Source organism: Spea bombifrons, chromosome 5 (assembly GCF_027358695.1).
Source record: "Spea bombifrons isolate aSpeBom1 chromosome 5, aSpeBom1.2.pri, whole genome shotgun sequence".
In the NCBI taxonomy this organism is placed as follows: Eukaryota; Metazoa; Chordata; class Amphibia; order Anura; family Pelobatidae; genus Spea; species Spea bombifrons.
The window spans coordinates 58,360,481-58,381,817 of record NC_071091.1 but is presented as its reverse complement, the minus strand read 5'-3'; the positions used below and the strand labels follow the sequence as shown (position 1 = coordinate 58,381,817).

Genomic DNA, 21,337 nt, shown 5'->3' with positions numbered 1-21,337 from the left:
CCTCCAATTAGGGCACAAAAGTGTACTATTCAGTAGGTGTTTTAATGTCATTTGACTTTCAGGTCTCTTTACTTTCGTATATGATGCTTGTCTGGCACAAGGTACAACAACTTACAACACAATTACTTTGTTTCTGTTTGTTAACCGTCACGTTGACCCTTCACATACACCATTCCTGAGAAACACTGTGGATAATTAAGCGACCACACGTTATATAAGAGGAGTGACTTGGTGTTTATAAAGCATAATGATTTGTTCCTTATAAAGAGATTTCTGCATGTATTGACATTGATGAATTAAACAATATCTACCTTTGGTCTATTTCCTTTTGGGAAGAGGAGATTGGATATTAATTCATGTTTGATTTGGACAGTGATGTGGTGATTTGGTTTACCTTTCTTGGTGATTAGGGTTTTTGGGGTGTATCTTGTATTTGTGGATTAACTATGACCTAGGAATTTATTTATTTATTTAATTAGGTGAAGGGAATGTAAAGGGATCCTAAGGTTACCCCAATCATCCATAGCAGACCCTCAGAACGCAAGACCAGCGGTATGCCAAATTTGTGCATAACATGTCCACAGCACTGCCACTGGGTATATTAAAGGCTAGTAATGGGAAGTCATACAGAAACAAAAGCTAGATAATATATTTAGCAGACATTTCCTGTGGGGAAATGTGTCATCTTCTCAGAAATAATATACGGGATCCCCAAAATAGAAAAACTTAGTTTACTTATCATCAGCTTTTCTTAGCAACATTTTTTAACTAAATCGTGCTTGTGTGGTTTGTTATTACTGTTTTCTCACTTACACTGCAGTAATTAAAAAGTGAAATTCTACATACCAAGTGCCGAAGTCCCTGCCTTCTGTATAAGTCATTTTATACTGCCCTTCAGCTGTTCACTTCCCTCCTGTTTTGAGTCAACCCTTCTTTGAAGATGTAATTTGCTTTACTTTTTTTTTTGTGTGTGAATCTATTAACATAACAATTGGGTTAAAGAGGAACTTGATTTTGCTAATTACTATCTTCAGTGAAAGCTTCAATCTCCCATTGTTTTCTACAGTGATGATGCATTTGAATGCATAAAAGAAACTGGGAAAATCTGTTAAGCTGGACCACCAAAGCACAGAGCCGGAGAGCCCAGGAGAAAGGGATCAGAGCTCTAAGACACGTCACATTGTGCAGACTACGAAATGCATTTTTGATGGAGAATTAAATTTACAGGTCTCCGGTTTACTGCACAGACAAGAACATCATCGCAACCAACAAGAAATTTACCACTCGACAACCATTAATAAACAATGTTCTGTCAAAATACTTAATCCAGGATAGACACATTTCATCAGCGTAGACTTTTTAAAATTGCAGAGCACAAGGTGTGACCCTCTGATTTGCTTCATCGGCACTAAGCCAGCCAAGGATAATTAGAATTGGGGTTTAGCTACAGCTGGAAAGCTAGATGCTGGCTAGACCATGGACTTGTCGCCTCCCCCCCTCCCAAGTCCCATGATATCTCCTGAACTGCTGTCAGTTCCAGACTGGGGATGACAGGGTGGCCCTAGCACTTTAACATACACCGCGGCTTACGGTTAGATACGAGGCCGCACGTTACGTGTTTACGTTCACGTAGAGTGCCGCCAGTCACACCCAGCACACTGTAGCACCCAATGTGCTGCTGGAGCAACAGAAAGACTATAGAGCAGTGATGGCAAACCTTTTTGAGCCCAAGTGCCCAAACTGCAAACCAAAACGACTTATTTTTTTCAAAGTGCCAACACTGCAATTAAACCTGAATAACGAGGTTTTAGTTTAGAAAAAACAGTTCGTACTAATTAACAGCTTTTGTTTAAAAAGAAAAACACAATAACAGAGCTTTCCATTAAACATTTTTTTTATTGAAAAAAACAAAAAAAAATACAACTGTACACGTGCATGTATTTTTTTAAAGACGCCTTTTGTAGGCACAATTAATGTGATTTTTGCTGTTGTGTGTCCACACACTTAAACACTTGAATAACATACACACGCATGCACACACTTACGTACACACACATAATGGGTTAAACATGTGTTACAGGGAATCATTCTCTTCCCTTTATGTATGACATGCCTGCTTATACACACATATGCACTGCTCTTACGCATGCCTGCCCACAAACACACACATATACACTGCAGTTGCCTGCAGATACACACTTGCCAGTACTCACACATATGCACTACCCTTATACACACCTGCCCAAACATACATAATCTTCTCACACACACACACACGCCTCCTCATAAATATACACTGCCCTTGCACATACTTACAAAGACGTATACACTATAAGACAAATACACTCCTTATATACACACATATACACTGCCCATACAGACGTACACATATACACTGCCCATACACACGTACACATATACACTGCCCATACAGACGTACACATATACACTGCCCATACACACGTACACATATACACTGCCCATACAGACGTACACATATACACTGCCCATACACACGTACACATATACACTGCCCATACACACGTACACATATACACTGCCCATACAGACGTACACATATACACTGCCCATACAGACGTACACATATACACTGCCCATACAGACGTACACATATACACTGCCCATACAGACGTACACATATACACTGCCCATACAGACGTACACATATACACTGCCCATACAGACGTACACATATACACTGCCCATACACACGTACACATATACACTGCCCATACACACGTACACATATACACTGCCCATACAGACGTACACATATACACTGCCCATACAGACGTACACATATACACTGCCCATACAGACGTACACATATACACTGCCCATACACACGTACACATATACACTGCCCATAGACGTATGCACATACACACACATATACACAGCTGCCCTATACACACACACATATGCCTGCCCAAGTGCCCATACATATGCCTTACCATATGTAAATGCACACACAAATCTACCATCAGACCCCCCCCACCCACCCACCCACCCACCTACCCACCTTCATTCTCCACATCAGACCCCCCCAACCCACCTTTGTTCTCCACATCAGACCCCCCCACAACCTTTGTTCTTCACATCAGACCCCCCACAACCTTTGTTCTCCACATCAGACCCCCTCCCACCCAGCCACCTTCGTTCTCCACATCAGACCCCCCTAACCCACCTTCGTTCTCCACATCAGACCCCCCAATAATCAACCACCCACCCACCTTGGTTCCCCACAAATCTTACCTTTTCTTCCTCCTTTCTGCTTCCCCTTCCTCCTTTCTGCTTCCTCCTTTCTGCTTCTTCCGTTCTAACTTTCCTTGTGTTTTGCCGCTCGCAGTCTGTGCAGTGCGGCTGCGCACAGCTGTTTATGCTGAGCGCCGGGGCTGGATATAAACGTCATATTCAGTCGCCCGGCGCTCAGCAGAAACAGCTGGAGGGTTCTCCCCAGAGAACTGTGGGAGATGTAGTCCGCGGGAGCTGACGCCGTGACTACAGTGTATGACTGTAGTCACGGCGTGCCCACAGAGACGGCTCGGCGTGCCAACAGCGGCACGCGTGCCACACGTTCGCCATCACTGCTATAGAGGAATGTCGGCCAGCAGCCCACTGGCCATTTGCCCGATGGCTAGTCAGGGCCTGACTGCTCTGCACAAAACCTCTCTTATTTATATATCTCAGGCAGACAGAGCACTTTTTTTATTACACTATTTTCATTTTGATTTAAAATTGCAGATTTCAGCACCATAGGACTATGCAACCAACATGTTGTATCTAATCTTTAGCAACTCTGCCCATGGCATTCACAAAAGGGTGTCTCCTTCAAGGAAGGCCACATCATTTTTTTTTTTTTTTAATCATGGTTATGTAATGATTGCGGTTTTGAGTAAAGTAAAATAAATCTTTAAAATATGCATAAATCATGCAAGCTTTCAGCCATTAAACCCATACATGATTTTTTTTCATGTATTAAATGTTTTTTCAAGGTAAGGAATTTCCACGCAAGAACATAAAATTAATAATCATGTTGCACAATATCCATGGGAGGCACAGATCTCAATTATTTTTTTATGCACCTCGAGGCGCAAAGTTTTTATGCTAGTGCCAATCCCATGATAGAAAGTGGAAGAACAGATGGGTTTTTCAGACCTGCAAGGAATTGTACATGCTGTCTGAAAACATGTTCACTTTTTATCTTAAAGGGATATTAGTGGTGATATTATTATTATTAATAAAAAACACTAATTGCGCAAGGTTGTGCCCAAGTCTTTGTGGAGCTGTCTTCAGAAAACACCAACTCTTTGCTTACTGAATTACTCAGACTAAAGGAAATTTTGTATTGTTTTCACTAAATCCAATTTTATCATACCTTCACCCAGGCTATACCACAAAGACATTAACCCATCAATTGTTAAACAATTAACAATGTATTTTTTTTCATTTTTTAAAAATGTTGAATCCATAAAAAACATCACAGAAACATAGACATAGACAACAGATATGGACCATTAACCCATCTAGTCTGCTTTTTTTCCCCCTGTGAACATAGGGACATGTCCTGCCCTCAGAATTTGGGTTCTTTCTATGCCAACCACAAATACACAAAAACAGAATAAGTCATAAATGGCAGGTAATAAAAACCCACAAAGTAAGACTAGATCAACATGAATAAATACATTTTTGTTTCTTCTTTTTTTTTATGAAAGAAAGTTATGGGTTAAGGAATTAATATTTATGAAAAACTAAAGAAAGTAAAAGAAATTTGAAAAGTTACAACCTATTTTGGTCAACAATAAAAAGCGTTTGGATGATAATTTTAACATTGGGTACAATCCTCAAAGATTCTTCAAAAGGTAAAGTAGGTTCAGAAAGGCTGCAGGCTAGAAAAAATGTTTCTACTGTCATAAAGGAAAGGTTTTAATTACCATTTCCAAAGAAGCGAAACAAGCTTAGGACAACATACAAAGCACATCCTTAATCTACCAAATCCATTTCTCTTGTACTTGATATTCTTAATATAGTTTGCAATCTGAATATTATATGCTTATAATGAGAACAATATTTTCAGTATATGTTCTTTAACCCCTTAATGACAAAGCGCTCAAAATGTATTGTTTTCAATGTGTTTAGGGACCGCCCATTGTCCTTAAGGGGTTAAAATAAAACTTCGGTGGGTTTCCCTCTCAATCTATTAGAAACATAGAGACTGGAACGAACTAGAAATGGAAAAAGGAGCTGGTACTTTAAGGTCAGCAGCCGATGAATAACTTGAGGGCGTCTGCCTGCTGTATGCACTTGTCTGCATGTTACGCTCTTACACTTATAGATGCCAGGGAGCAAGATGTTTTCATTACAAATTAATTTATTGGGTTTTCATTGAGAATTTTGTTCGGGATCATCAGTGAAGAATGAAAGCAAAACATGTTTTTTACTTCATATTACTTCCCTATTATAGAAGAAACAAAATGGTTTCACGTTGATCTGCTCTTTTCTCTTTTAACACTTGCCTTTTCTTAATAATTATAATAATATATTCCGAGGTCGGTAAAACTGGCTTCAATGTGTAGCCACCTAGCCTACTCTGGCCTACAAATACACTTAAAAAGAAGATATTGTCCCATCCTGTATTTACCCAAACCTCTACTAATTGTATTCAAGGTTTCCACTGCAGAACAACGTACACCTTTATAGCTGTTATATAAGGTACATATATTTTCACATAAGAAAAGTGTTGCTCATTGCTACTATCCTAAATGCATGCTATGAATGCTTTGCTGGTAAGGTCCTTCACAATGTAAATGGGCCAGCTGGGGAGCTTAGAGATCTCCCTTGTAATTGAGCAGCGGGGTATTGGAAAGCCTGATCTCCCAATAGGTTGACCTGCCTCTGGTGTTACAGCAAATAAGATGGCCCTAAACTACTAAAAAATAGTTCCAGACATAAAAAGGTACAGACGGAATTCATACTTTGTATTATGACTCAAACCGTACATTTCTGTGCACAATATCCATATACAAAATGTCCTTGTGGTATAGTATAGAAAGTAGTATAGTATAGATAGTATAGAAAGTGGAAGTATAGCAGCTTGTTAGCTTTATCCAGAGCACTACACATGTGAAGATGTTATTTTAAGCTTTTTTCTATGTCGTTAAGGAGACGTAATATGACACATGGACATTTGAGGCAAGCTCCTAAAAGGCTTGAACACCATTGGAAATGGCTCTAATCTTTCTATTAGCCCTCAATGCAGTGTGTGCATTACAAGCTGAGATATGTAAACCTTTTTTTCCATAAAACCCATGACCATATTAATTGAAGAACTAAATCAATAGGCCAAGGTAAAACGTGACTTGTGACAGTAATATGGAGAAGCACCTTGTGATGATAAAGTCAATAGCCTCTGCAATTTCAAGATCAGTAAGCGCTATTTATATATGAATGCGGCAAAGGGTGTCATAAATGCACTTTAACCCAAAGATGGAATAACTTTCATTATCATGTTATAAAACAAAAGGGTTTTTAAAGCTTAAAGAGGCCTTCCTTTCTTCATTGTCAGTTCTGATGATGTTGTTTCTTTCTAATAAGGCACAAAATGGAGCCATGACAAAGCCTCCTCTTACCCAATATGCTGGGGAGACGCTAATTATTAGAAAGCTCTAACATGGACTTTTAACCTAATGGAAACTGTAGCTTTATCTCCATAGAGAGGAAAGATTTTTAATTTTTTTGAAAAAAAATTTTAAGGGCCAACCTTACCAAACAGACAAACTAAGTAGCTGAGGTACCATCACCAGGTTCTGGCACCATGAAAATTCACGCAGGAGGGTGGCACCGAAGACGTATTTGGCCTATGAATCTAGGGATAGCCTTTAATGATACATACTTTTTATGAAACGGCTAACATTTCAGGCATTTTTACGTACGTTAACCAATATTTACTTATAAGTTCAAATTACAATTTCACCAAAGGCTGCAGTGTATTGTTTATTCTTGCTACACACTTTACACAGCAGCACTGAGGGTTACTTCTATTATGCTCACTCTGGGTGATCGCAATGCCATCTTGAAAGCATCTTTAACTATCGAATAGAGTGACTCATTTATTGGCCTTCAAAAGTGGATAATAGTCGATTTCCTCTTCCTCTTTATTGCTTTTTTGTACCAGTATATCTTGCACATCTAACATGAAGAGGTGAAGTAAATCTTACGCATGGATGAGAGAACATTGAATACTAGGAATTCAAACTGTGGCATTTTAAGGGTTTGGCATTTAAGGTAAGGGATTAGAAACACCAGAGTCACCACCGTCTTCTGGATTATACAACAAAAATTTATCAGGTCATTAGCCCGGGTTACGGGTCAAAAATAATGTGATATAATGTGATAACGATATAGCGAAATCGTGCCTGTGTATAGTACTAAAATGTAAATATATATATATATAAATATATACACACAAATAATCACACACACAGTACACAACCCGTGGACACCAGTGGATAAAGTACATATGTATAACATGTAATTTGCTTTTAACACAGTCACTAGTAGTTAATAGAGGCTCCATCTATCTCATCCTTGCCCATAATCTGTAATGCATTGCAATGATACATATCTGTACAAAAGCCTTTTATGTAGTATACCTGTAATGTTATCCTCTGACCTCCATCTTAAATAGAAACTGTCATCTTCACCGCAATAATCTAGTAACACTACCTATAGCTTGTGACTTTTGTTTCACTGCGCAATTGTTTTAGAGATATTTAATTAAAAACAAGGGGTGCCTGATATCAAAAGCTGAATAATTCATTATTTGTGAGCTACATACATTCTGATTCAGTCCGGAAAGACTAAGGGGAATACCCCAATGCTGCATCCTCCCTAAAAATAAAGACAATGATTTTGAATACCAATTAAAAGTCACTTTTAATATATATATATATATATATATATATATATATATATATATATATATATATATATATATACACCTGTATACTGTGATTACGGCTGGTACACGGACACAGTGTTTGATGGACCTTTAAATAATTCACAACCTTCCAGATACTAGGTGGTAGTGCTACATTCCTCCCAACCACCCCCCGATGTGACATTCCTAATTTTCATGCACTGTCCCGCTGAGCTTTCGCAGGCAAAAGGGATCACGGGCCAGTTAGGTAGATCTGAACTATTGTTGGCGATTATGGTTCTTTATTACCATGGCCTCATAACAAAACACAAAATGACGAAACCAACCAGATTGGATTTCGGCCTTTCTAGCGGGAAGTGTTGAGGAAAAGATAAACTAAATTTAAGCATGCTTTGTTTCCTGTTAGTCGCAAGCATGTCCTCTGCTTACTTTCTGTGTGATCTGTAGTATGTCATACTTTTAACAACTAATCCTAACCAGTGAATCAGTACAGATAGTGATGGTTAAATGATACATTACAATACTAACAGAAAAGAAAAAAAGTAATAGTTGTGTCATTATCCAAATGTATTGGGTAGGGAAATTTCTAGTAAGATTGTTTTGTGTCTGAGATGCCTCATCTGATGAGATTGGCTCGAAGTTGATTTTCTTAATACTCAAATTATAATTAACTTGGAGTCTGGGCATATACTTGAAAGGTTATATCCGGACACAAATTCTCCTGACACCTTATTTTAGGTGCATGGCCAAGATATATTTACTGATCATGTAAGCATGCTATTCATACGTTCCAAGTGCATCTGTAACATCCTGGTAATAAGAGAGTATAGCGGCATTTTTGTATGGGCCACCAGCAAAACTACATTTACAAGGATTCATTGATAGAAGGATCACTAGCTACACACGTAACAAGATTCCATGTATTCATACCAAGCTGTGAAATTTCACATCGATATTTCAAGTGATGTACAAGCACACAGGACAGAAACAGTATTTTCCATTCATCAGTGGTGCACACGTCGGCTCTAAAGAAAGTCCAGCGGGTGGATGGTCAGTGGAGAATATTTTGAGTTTTAATCCAAGATGATACCTCTTACTGGGGCAACACAAAAAAGATATAGTTTATCATAATTCAGGGCCTTAGAGGTTTTAAGATTAAATGGTAAATTAAGGAGAGAGGAGTCTGAAATACATACAACGGGAGTAGAAAGTGACACTGGTTAAGGGGATTAGCATAAACTGATAATGTACAGTCAATATGGACCCATGATACAGACAAGGATTAAAGGAGCCAGGAAGAGTGCAAACGTGGTGAACAGGGTGTAATTACAGAAGTGTGTCATAAAACCACAAAATTGATTTAATTCTGGAATTTAAAAGAGATATTTAATTCCCCATGTTTTAACATCAACGTGCCTATGAATTTGCACTTTGAAATGAATACAACGTGGTCTAACATAATGTGTCTAAAATAATTCTGGCCAACCGATGTCCAGTTTGAATAGAGCGTCTATAGTGGATCAGCGTTGCGCAGTTATTGCTTGTCCCCCCCCCAAAAAAAATTTCTGTATATTGGAATTCTTTGCACTGTATCAGTTATATAACTTTTTTGACTTTGCAAGCAAGTGATCAATGAGTCCTGTAGTGACAGCTGGAGTGATGTAAAGACTACTTTCTTTGGACTCTGTGGCAGTGGAAATGTGTTCTAGGGAGTGATGAATCACGCTTCGCTATCTGGAAGTCTGTTGGACAAATCCGAGTTTTGGCAAGATATCAAACTGCATGGTGCCTAATGTAACGTTTGGAGGAAGAGGATAGTTGTCTGGGGTGCTTTTCAGGGTTTGTGCCCCTTAGTTCCAGTAAAGGGTTATGTTATTGCTACAGCATACAAAGACATTTTAGACAATCTTATGCTTCCAACGTCTGGCACCAGTTGGCACCTTTCCTGTTCCAACAGTGTACAAAAGTAAGGTCCATAGAGACATAGTTTGGTGTGGAGGAACATTGAGTGGCCTGCACAGATCCCTGGCCATAACCCCACTGAACACCTTTGGTAATAATTGGTATGCTTATTTCGAGCGAGGCCTTCTTGTCCAACATCAGTACCCGACCTCACAAATGCAGTTTTGGCTGAATGGGCACACATTCTCACAGAAAATATTGTGAATAAACCTCCCCAGAAGAGTGGAGGCTGTTATAGCCAACTCCATATTAATGCCTATGGTTTTGTAAGTGGATGTTTGACAAGCTTATATATGAGTTTGATGGCCAGGTATCCCCATACTTTTGGTCATATAGTGTATTTCAACAATTTTCCTTAGCGTTGTAAAAAAAAAAGTGAACTGATGCAAAAGAAATTTCACAATACATTACAAATCAGTTTAGCCTGATCAATAAGGTAAAGAAATACAAAAAGGTATGTAGTTAAAACATAATTCCTATAAATATACTTTAGAGTAGTCAATGAACCCATCAAATTATGGAAAATCTGCATACTCCGTCCCTCCAAAGTGTGTAGTGATTTGAAGCGAGAAGGTTTAGATCGTAAGACTCACCTGTAAAGCTTGTGGTATACTGTAGGTTTCAGCTCACAAAACCAATAGCGCACTACACTTTTCTTTTCACCTCAGTGGTTGCTTGCTGGTATAGATAGAGGTTAAAATTGCGTTGCGGGCTGGCAACAGAGAACATTTACTGCATGGTAATTATGATAAAACAGTACCACAGATTATTATAGTCTAGTGCAGAGTTAGCCAATATGTTACTTTTATGCTTTCGGTAAAAGGTCTATGATCCTCAGCCAACCTTGGTCCAGCAAAATTCTGAGGCTCATGGGAACTGTGGTTTATAAACAGATGCATGGTTAACTATTGTATACACATGTCCAGCTGAAAAGTGTAAGGGTTAGTTGTTGAATTAATATATTGTCATTTATGTTCTTATCAGCATCCTATTAAACAGTTCTTTAAAAAAAAATACACAGAGCTGTAATTCAGCAACTGAAGATAAGTGGAGGCACCAATAGTCATCAAAATTCTCCCTTTTCCCGAATGCTAATTCCAGTGTATTTAATTGAAATGTCACTTTATGTTTGTTTGCTATATGGTATAATATCAGTAAGCATGTGTACATGACCTTAGACCCATTCTAGAATGGATAGACATTGTACAATGTGGTCCAAAACAGCTCAAGCTTTTCTGAGGTAAGTCTGACAGACACATGAAAACAAGCAAATTTGTTCCATGAGTTTACGCGATACAAAAAGCTTAATATATGCAAATCTGAAGATAACTCATTCTTACTTCTAAGAGACAGTCGATCCTTTTTAAGCAAAAATACAGAAAGAACAAAAGAAACTGTTGTTCTGCTTACTGAAATCCATAAAACATTTTGCAAAATGTCTGGCAAACACAGCCAAGTTGCCCCCATACTTTCACAGTTGCATCAGAATCAATTTTGTTTTCACTGTTCACCATGCAAAATATAGGATAGCGACAAGTGATTTAAGTGATTTCTAAAATTGTTGCTGGACAATAATGGACATTGCTGTAACAGCACGTGCTACCCATGATTCAGTTGAAATGAATACACATTAGACAAAGCTCATTCTGGAAATCTAGAAACCGTATTGGCTCGAATATAGGCCACACTTTTTTCCCCCACTTTAAGTCTTTAAAGTGGGGGTGCGGCCTATATTCGGGGTCTAGTGCCCGACGCCTGGGACATGCAGTCCCGGGCGCCGGGCAGGCAGCAGGTTTAGGATACAGATCCCCCGCAGCGGTGCAGGGGACCTGCATCCTACTCTCTGATACACTAAGACAGCCTCCCCTGCCAGCACTTCCCACGGGGGGGGTGCCGGCACGGGAGATTGTCTAAGCGCATCGTGCAGACGTGCCGGCAGCGGAGGTTGTTTACGCGCATCGCCACAGCCGGTGAACGTCCGAACGATGCGTTTTACCTCCGCCCCCAAGACTTACCGGAGCAGACTCCCGGGTGTCTTGCAGGGCCGGCGGGGGACATCTACGCAATACACGTATACAACTTCCGGTGCCGGCACATCCGCTGAGTGTTAAGTCTTGGGGGCAGAGGTAAAACGCATTCTGGCAGAGTGGCAGCATATCTCGGGGGGGGGGAGGACAGTGGCAGCATATCTCGGGGAGGGGCAGTGGCAGCATATCTCGGGGGGGGGGACAGAGTGGCAGCATATCTATTAAAAAAACTTTTTCTTTTAAAAAGCACCAAACTTTTAGGGTGCGGCCTATATACGGGGGCGGCCTATATCCGAGCCAATACGGTAAGTCCTTTTTAACTGTTTAATCACAAATTGAATTTTAGTTGGTTTTATTTACAGAGCACTGTATTACTTAAGTCTAGTACGTCAATCTACGCGAGTTCTGATTGTTCAATCGTTGACTGGCACCCCACCAGCCATTAAGGTATTATTGATTTTGGCAGAATTGTCCTGTATTATATATTGCTGTTGAAGTAAATAAGGTTAAATGCAGGGAACAAAGCCTTTCTAAAAGCTTTCTGTCTTTTAGATCATCTAAAATACTATGGCCATAGATTCTAAATGCATGCCTGGTTTTAAAAGCACATTGTTAATCCGCAGTACCCAGGAGCAGACTGGCTATTTGGCACACCTGGCAATAGCCTGGTTAGCCTCTAAACATTGCTGCCCCACAATTTCTCGACTGCAGATCGGATGTTTCATCGCGTGGCATCAGACGGCAGCTGGAGTTAAACTGCCAGAGCCTCATGATTGCCATTCTTGACTATACATCATACATAGTTTTATTCACATTGACCCATCAGGAAAAATGGGCAGACATGTACGACACAAATGGGTCTTATCTGCCTTCAAATTCTCTGTTTTTAAATCATAACATTGGCGTTAGCCTTACTTCTGCAATGTCCTTGAAAAAATACATGAGTGCTTTTAGCAGGCCAAAATAGAAAAGTAGAAAATCAGATTCACAATTAACTTTATTTTGTAATGTATTTTACTCGGCAACTTTTATTTCACTTAATAGGAAGACTAAAAAAGTGTAAAACTGAGAAGTGCTAAATAAATAAATCAGATGAGGTCCTTTCTGGCCAATAACAAATCCTCTTAATAAACTTTCAAGCTATATAATTAAAGAACTAAAATCTTGGCTCTATGCATTGATTGGTACTTTTATTTAGGCAACTTCTTATTTAACAAGTATCTTACAGCTATTTAAAGGTTGCCATTTTACAGTAAAAATCAGGTCTGATCACTGCCTTGTCTGTAAAGAATGTCTGAAGAGCCAACAAGTGTGGGTTAAGATGAATGCTCAGCACAAATAAGATGTATGGTGTGTTCATGACATGGATCAAATACATGGTTTTTTTAAAAGGAGGAGGGAAATAGCTAACCTTCTAATTTCAGAGATCATCCCAACGATTTTACATTGGAAATCTAATAATGTTAATAATAAAAACATTGCCAGCATTCTTCACTCTCATGCAGCTCAACCTCTCTTGAAAATATGTGAGCTATTGGAAAAATCATACCAGGACACATTGATGTACATACCTAATAGGAGTACAAAAATGTGTCTAAACATAATCAGCTTTAAGAAAGAATGATGTGCTTGATGTTCTAGATTTGACAAAATACAGAGAACAAGAACTTGTTCTTTTATATGAGAACTAAAAAGCTTGAACCTTTTAACCAAAAATATGATCAACCTGCATACATAAACAACCTAACAAAAACATGTCAGGTTTGTAGCCTGGAAAACTTAACTAACAACCAGATACGTCAGGGTTGTGCTAAGGCAGACACATAGGATGCACTGTGCCCAGACACCACTATAGGTGGGACGGCTGGTTGGGCAGATCTTTCTCCAACTGGCCCACCAAGCTGCAGGGTGCAAGGCCAGTGGCACTGTTGGAACAGACCTGCATGATCCATCTACTGTACCTCGGCTGCTTGGTTTGGAACAAATTGATGGAGACATTTTTAGAAGGGTCATTTTCTAGAGGGGTTTAAAAACAGACTGTACCATAGCCAGAGAAAATCCTTCTTGGCATCTTTACTAGGGATTTCAAATACAACATCAGTCTACATCCTGACTTAACCGCCTCAGTGCCAAGCCATTGTGCATGTTGTGTACAGAGCTTTAGTTGCCAAACCTCAGAAATCAATCGTCTTTGCAGAAAGAAAAAAACAATAATGACTGTAACTTCTTGAGCGTAATTAAGTTAAGAGCTCTCCATAAATTAAAAAAAATAGAAGGATATGAGATTTGGCCCTATTAACAACTATGGCATAACAGACATGACATTAAGCATAATATATATTTTTAATTGTTTTACTTCCTGCATGCTGCCATGTAGTCCTGGCATATATATATATATATATATATATATATATATATATGTGAAAATAAATGAATCATTTATCGGCCATAAAGTGCTATGTTTCTGGAACGCTTATCTCTTACTGCACCTTCGTAGTAGTCCTTAGATATTTCTTAACATACAGAAGTTAAAAACTTTGCAAAACGTTACCAGCATCAGCAGTTTGTAACACATTCCTTGAGGGAGCATATTTCAGAGAATGGGATTTAACCCTAGTATTCTCAAGGTATTCTGGGAATTCTAGTTATTCTGAGCCAGGAGATTTGTACTTGGGTGGAACCAGCAATATTTGCTGGTTCCGGTCCATATAAAACCAGGAAATGGCTAGCGATCTGCAGGAAACTGTTTAATTCATCTCAGGAGATGGTTTCAAAAAATCTTTTTAAGTAATTATACTAAATTGTCACAACAACCTTCTTGATGAAGCTTTATTGTTAGATAATCAACTAAAAGTCCGGATACAGTGTTAGTTCTGACACTTGCCTCCACAACTTCACTTGTTTAATCAGAATGGTTGGTTATCATGTCAACTCATAACTAATAACAATGTCCCTGTGGTAATTAGAGATAACTTAATTGGTTAGTGGAGTGCTAATTAGAGAAAACTTGAAAAAGCCTCTTCTGCTTCTTCCTCTTGAGAACAGAATTTGAGAAGTTAGATTAATTTATAACATGCTAATTTAAATGCTAATTCATGGGTTATTCCCAAAACACTTGCTGACATTCCAAAGTAGTACGGCTATGGAACATTTTTTTCTTAATTTTTTTCTTCAGTAAATCTTGGTTTATGTTTTTATTTGGCCTATTTTATACACTGAAAGATTGAGGAACTAGAATAATAAGCCTTTTGATTTATAATCAAACATTGTAATACCTAAAAAATAAAAAAATAAAAGAGTCCTGAATCCCAATAAAAGCTTAGCCATGGTCACATCTTTGGATCCCAAAGACATAACATTGGGATCTTATTTATCACCATACCTGGGAACTTCTGGGCTCCGGCTACCCAGAGCCTTCCATTGCAGGACGTGGCCTGGACTGCCCGCTGACGTCGGTGGGAGGTCCCCCATTTAAAGGGAAAATGGGCGGTGAGCGGGGCGTGTCAAGACCCTGCTACCACGACCCGGAGGATTCGGGTCTTGAACCGGAAACCCGAAGAAGCGGTGCTTCACCCGGCAATCTTCGGGCAAACCCGGAGAGTTCCCAGGTATGTTCATCACAGTATAAATATATGTAATACAATAACATAAGCTTAACTAAACTGCATATGGCTAGAAACATAGACTTTGATGGGAGATAAGAACCATTCAGCCCATCTAGTCTACCATTTCTTTTTTTTTTCTTTCTGCTATATAGACTGATCAGTCCTTGATCTGGTCTTAGATTCAGGATAACCATTTGCCTGTCCTATGCATGTTTAAATTCCTTAATGGTATTAGGCTCTACCACTCCTGCTGGGAGGCTGTTATATTTATCTACCACCCTCTTAGTAAAGTAAAACTTCCTTACATTACATCCTAGCATGATGTTGCTTATCACGTGCAAGCACTTCAGGTCTAAAAATTAATTTGCCAAATTTACCAAAGCAGGCATGAAAGAATGAATTCATCATAACAGTCCACGTAAAAGCTTTTCAGCAATATTTAAAACTCTAAGATGTCACGAATTATCCTCCATTCCCATAATGTCTGTAACACCAGAATAATAGACAGTGAATTGGAATAACAAACACCAAATGATAACTACGGAAGTAGTTCCATGACTGCCAGCAGTGACAATCTCACTTATACACGTCTTCTTAAAACATACACTCTCTCTTCTGCACCTCTCTGTGTCATCCCAAAGGTCACACTGATGATCCATGGCCCACAATCTGACAAACCAAACTAGGCTACTATCCTTCTAATATCAATGAGCCTTTTTATCATATAAAACAGGTGCATATATCATAATAATCTATAATAATAGTACAAAAGAGTTTCCACATACAACCATACATTGATTGTTATTAATAAGAAATATTGCTGTTAATTTATAATGGTTATTCACAATATATACTTTTCCTACTATAGATTCTGCAGGGTATCTTAATCAGCAAAGTTGTTAAAAAAAAAAACACTCCATGACACTCAGGAAGGTAGGTGTATTATTTAAAGCCCCTATGTGCATGTCAGCAGCACTGGAATGGCTCAGAAATGCCTCCTGACGTTTATTTATAAGCTGGAAAGCTCAGTTGCACGCATACCTGAAAGACTTTGCTCCCACAAGGCCTTCACAGCAAGATCCTATAAACCCTATTTACAGCAGGTTGTAGAATGATACATCATGCTAAAATAACATGTTTAAAATTGAACATTCAAAAGGGTGGGTCAGCAGGTTTCACTTCTGATAACCTGATATCTCTCACTATTAACGCAATCCCCTTTTAAGGGGGAAAAAAGTTCTAGAGGGGTGAGGACTTCTAGATATGATGCATAAAGGGTTAAGGGCAAGGGTTTTCAATGAAACTTGGCAACAATTGTAGATCCACAGACAGAGGCGATTCCTCAAGAAAATGAGGAACTGCAAGTCACTTCGGCTCAGAAGATGTTAACAAGAAAGGAAACAGACGGGAGAGGGGGAGATTCTGTAGTCACCTAACACACAGACACATATTAAAACCTTGGACCAAAGCCAGAGGTACAAAGCATGTGACAAACTCCAGTCCTGCCAGCTTCCTCTAGTGGGGCAAAAGATAATTTGGTTGTGACTGAAATACTACACTGATTGTCACAGAGTAAAACACTTATTAGGTAATTCTGTAGCACTGAAACCCGTCACTCAAAGCTGTAACTCAGGAGTATATTTCAGTGTCTAACATTAAACACTAAGGAATACACACATTATACTTCCCTGAAATGATATTGTGAGTATGTTCAATTATATATGTATTACACATAGTTTTTATATACAATTTTATATTGTTTGAATTCACACCAACAAATTAAACACCCAGTTTGCAACAATATATTACTGTTTCAACTAGTGTTTAGAGTATTGCACTTGGTGATATTAGTTGGACTTGGTAGTAAAATTGTTCACAATACTCAGGCGTTGTCGCCACTGGCCTAATAAGCCCTTGGGAGGATAAATGGAAGACACAAAGTGTGATACACATTCCTCAAAGTTTTATTGCTGTAATGTATTTTTATTGAAAACAAATTTGTGATAAAAAAAATAATAAAATGTGTTCCTTGTACAAATCACATAGATCATTCTATGAAGTGTAATCTTAGTCTTACTAAGCCTGAGCCAGGAAATTAGACAAATATAACCATTAATTTCTATAATACATAACGATATAATTTATTTTCATGCTTTTTCAGCAGAGACAACCCGCACCCATCTGCGTCCTCATCACACCTTCAGAGCCTTCTTGGAGCAGTGGAATAGACACACAGCAGCAGGTGGTCTGGAAGGGGGAAGCAACAAGACGGTTCCTCTCTTGTTTATACTCTAATGTGGCTTGACAGTCATACTTATGAAAGGCCCCAATATTTGATGTCATGGCATTTTACTCTAGGACACATTTCTTAATAAGCAGGAGGTATCAGGGAAACGCCAAATCTGTGTCAAGCTTTGACCTTACTCTACTCCTGAGCTAAGCCCCGAGAAGACGAAGAGCAGAGCTGCCTGGGGACTCTGCACTTAGTTGATGCTCACCCCTTGCACCACTGCTCTCCTGAAGTTTCTCATCTTAGAATAACCTATTAACAACTATATGTTTTGTCTTAATCCACATGGAACCTCTCCTGTTAAATCCAGTCTATCACTCAAACCGAGAATGAACAGGGTCTGCACATTAGATTAAACCGACACATTAGAAAATCTCGGCTTCAAAGTGTAGTGGTTTTCACAGCAACTCACAGCTAAGAAACCTTAATAACTGCCAGTATATGAAAAAAAGCATCAGTAATGAGGTTCAATTTACAGCTTCTTCAGTTTCTTTCTTATATCACCAGCAATCTTGGTGTTTTATTGCATGTTTCTTGTGGTCGTACATCTAGGCCACCTACCTGCTTTTCCCCTAGCCTAACATAGTATCCTGTGTACAAATATACTTCACTATGACTATGCAACACAAATGTGAGGTCTCTACCCACTGATAGAATATTATCTCAACAACAACATTATGATTCTAACATTTTTTAACTCTCAAATCTGGCTTTGACGTGCATGCCTTTCAAAAAGAATATTACAATTGATTTAATAAAAACTAATATTAATCTTTATGTAATACTTAACTAGAAAATGTGCATTTGTTTGAAATATGTTTAGTATGTACAAAAAGCAGGAATAAAAACACAGAGGTTTTATTTACACAGTATGTATACACACATCATATATAGCACAAAAGGAAAATAGCACAAAAGGAAAATAGCACATGGTACATGGGCACAAATCAAAAAAGATACCCAAATATACTAGAGAAAGAACACAGACCCCAAGGCGTCTATCACTGACCCATACGGCACTATTATTAGCGATTCATTTTTAAAGCCCAGTATATTTGGCAGAGTAACAGGCATTGGTTTACAGTGTTTTTGCTTGCCTGGGGCATAAACATTATTATTATTTATTCATATATTGGAAGCATACTGCTGTGCAGTACAAATTGTGCCTAAGACACACTGCATTCAAACTATGTTTAAGAATGATCTCCATCACACTCCATTCAACATTGAGAGTGATCAGGTATATTTTGGTAACAGCTCAAAGGGTTAAGTTAATGTTATCTTCCAAGAAGAAATAATAGCGATCAAAGATTTCTACCACAATGCCAAATTATCAACCAGAGGGAAGGGTTAAATGTCTGGTGTTCTTATAATCAAGAAAAAGCCAAGCGCCCCTGAGGTATTTGTGACAGCTTGAAATGTAACAGAGAACAGTCACTTGCCTATACATTTCCTAGCCATAATACTGCATTACACATCCACTTATACCAGTTACCATATTGGTCTGCTCCTGAGTTTGATAATGCCAGTTACCCCATTCATCTGCTCTTGAATGTGTCTAATGTGGGTTATCCCATTGGTCTGCTCCTGAGTTTGTTAATGCCAGTTACCCCACTCATCTGCTCCTGAGTTTGCCTAATGCCAGTTACCCCACTCATCTGCTCCTGAGTTTGCCTAATGCCAGTTACCCCACTCATCTGCTCCTTAGTTTGTTAATGCCAATTACCCCACTGATCTGCTCCTGAGTTTGCCTAATGCCCATTACCCCACTGATCTGCTTCAGAGTTTAATAAAGCCAATTACCCCACTGATCTGCTCCTTAGTTTGTTAATGCCAATTACCCCACTGATCTGCTCCTGAGTTTGTTAATGCCAATTACCCCACTGATCTGCTTCTGAGTTTGCCTAGCACTGCATTGCCAGTACAGAATGTCCAGATCTGCAGATTTCTATTGCATTTTGTCCTCTATTCATACTCCTATCCTTCCAGTAAGGGTCACTGCCATAAATACCATGTACATCAATTGTGTTCGATATATTTAAATTAAACAAATTCATGTTTTAATTATTTGGTGAACCATAGAGTAAACATGTGAACTTTAACCAAGCTTTTTAATTTAAAATGCACTGACTCACATTACCAAGAATGATATACAATGCCTAAGACAGATAAAGATTTAGACCAAATGGATGCCTTTGAGGTAGATTTAAATGTATTGCTGGCAGGGGAGATAAGTGGGATTTGAGGCTTCTGATAACGCAAGACAGTTGGATAGCTACCAAGTTGATAGTTAATTACAAACCAAAATAATAAAAACTAAAACAATATATGAACAGCTACATATGTCTATGTATCCAACAAATGTGTTTGTTTAACCCAAACAAGAATTCAATTCTAGATCAGCTACTAGAAGAGTGCAAGGAGAGCCCAGTTCTAGTGACCCATAGCATCCTGATGTCATATAATAATAACACAGATAAGATGCTACTCCAAACACAACTATTCCAAGGAAGCTGGCTGTTCCTATTGAAAATCCTTTTTTTGTGGGACTGTCCCTCTTACTCTACTTGTGTGTTCTCCCCCAACAACAATCACCATGCACAGACCCTCCACAATACAAAGAACCCAGGCTAAACGATACTCAATGAACACCAGCAGTGATCTGCTAATGGCAGGTAAGTCCAGAAAATCCACGCAATACCACAATCACTAGAGCAAGTTTCATTAACCCCTCTCTGTCCGGATTCTGCAACAATAAGGCTGCTAGTTCAGTAGGTGGTGGCGAGGGGTTAACAGTTCTCAGATCTCAAGTCTGTATGTAGGTTTTCAGCTCTTACCTGAGATACCAGAGGGATGAGAGTCTGCTCCACGGATTTGGTTTTGATCTCCAGCCCAGTGTCCATGCTGAATCCGGAGGAGGATGAAGAGGAGACCCCACTGCTGCTGCACGGAGAAGTAGCCATGGCTGGGTAAACGCTTTCAGATTAGTCCCAAGCTGTAAGCGACAGCCTGTGCCTGCCTGCCTGCTTGCTTGCCTGCCTGCAGATCTTACTTGGATCAGCAGAAGCACTGTATGTGCGTGACTCTGGCTCTGCTGACTACTTCTAGAGCTTCTCTCTTCTGCTCTTCAAAACGTAAAAGCACACCTCCAGAACAAGAGGTACCAAACTACAACTACATTAAAGCACACATCACAATCACAGCCCCATGCTGCAGGGAAGCACCACTCCAGTGTAGAGTCCAAGCCTAGGACACATCCTCCCCCCTCCTCAAACTCCTCCTTCTCCACCTCCTACCTCCCAACCCACCAAGAAAAAAGATCTTCTGAGACTTTCCCATTCCTCTCAAATTCCTTTCTGCTTGTCCTAGGTGAGCAAACACAACTGCCTCTCTTTAACAACAGGGCATCATGCAGGGGTTAAAACCATTTGCCTTATACAATCAAATAAATGGTGGTGGCTGAAAATGTCAGTAAGCAAGTGACTTCATCCTT

At 39.1% G+C, this 21,337-nt stretch overlaps 1 protein-coding gene across 1 annotated transcript in view; it reads right to left on the bottom strand.

Moving 5' to 3' along the window:
* CTNNAL1 (catenin alpha like 1) overlaps positions 1 to 21,080 on the bottom strand; it is a 100,879-nt gene extending 79,799 nt beyond the window's left edge. The window contains exon 1 of the mRNA XM_053466692.1: positions 20,682 to 21,080. Within this exon, the coding sequence (XP_053322667.1) occupies positions 20,682 to 20,807 (126 nt within the window). The 5' untranslated portion in view covers positions 20,808 to 21,080. The remainder of the gene's footprint in view (positions 1 to 20,681) is intronic.
* Between the last annotated feature and the right edge of the window lie 257 nt (positions 21,081 to 21,337).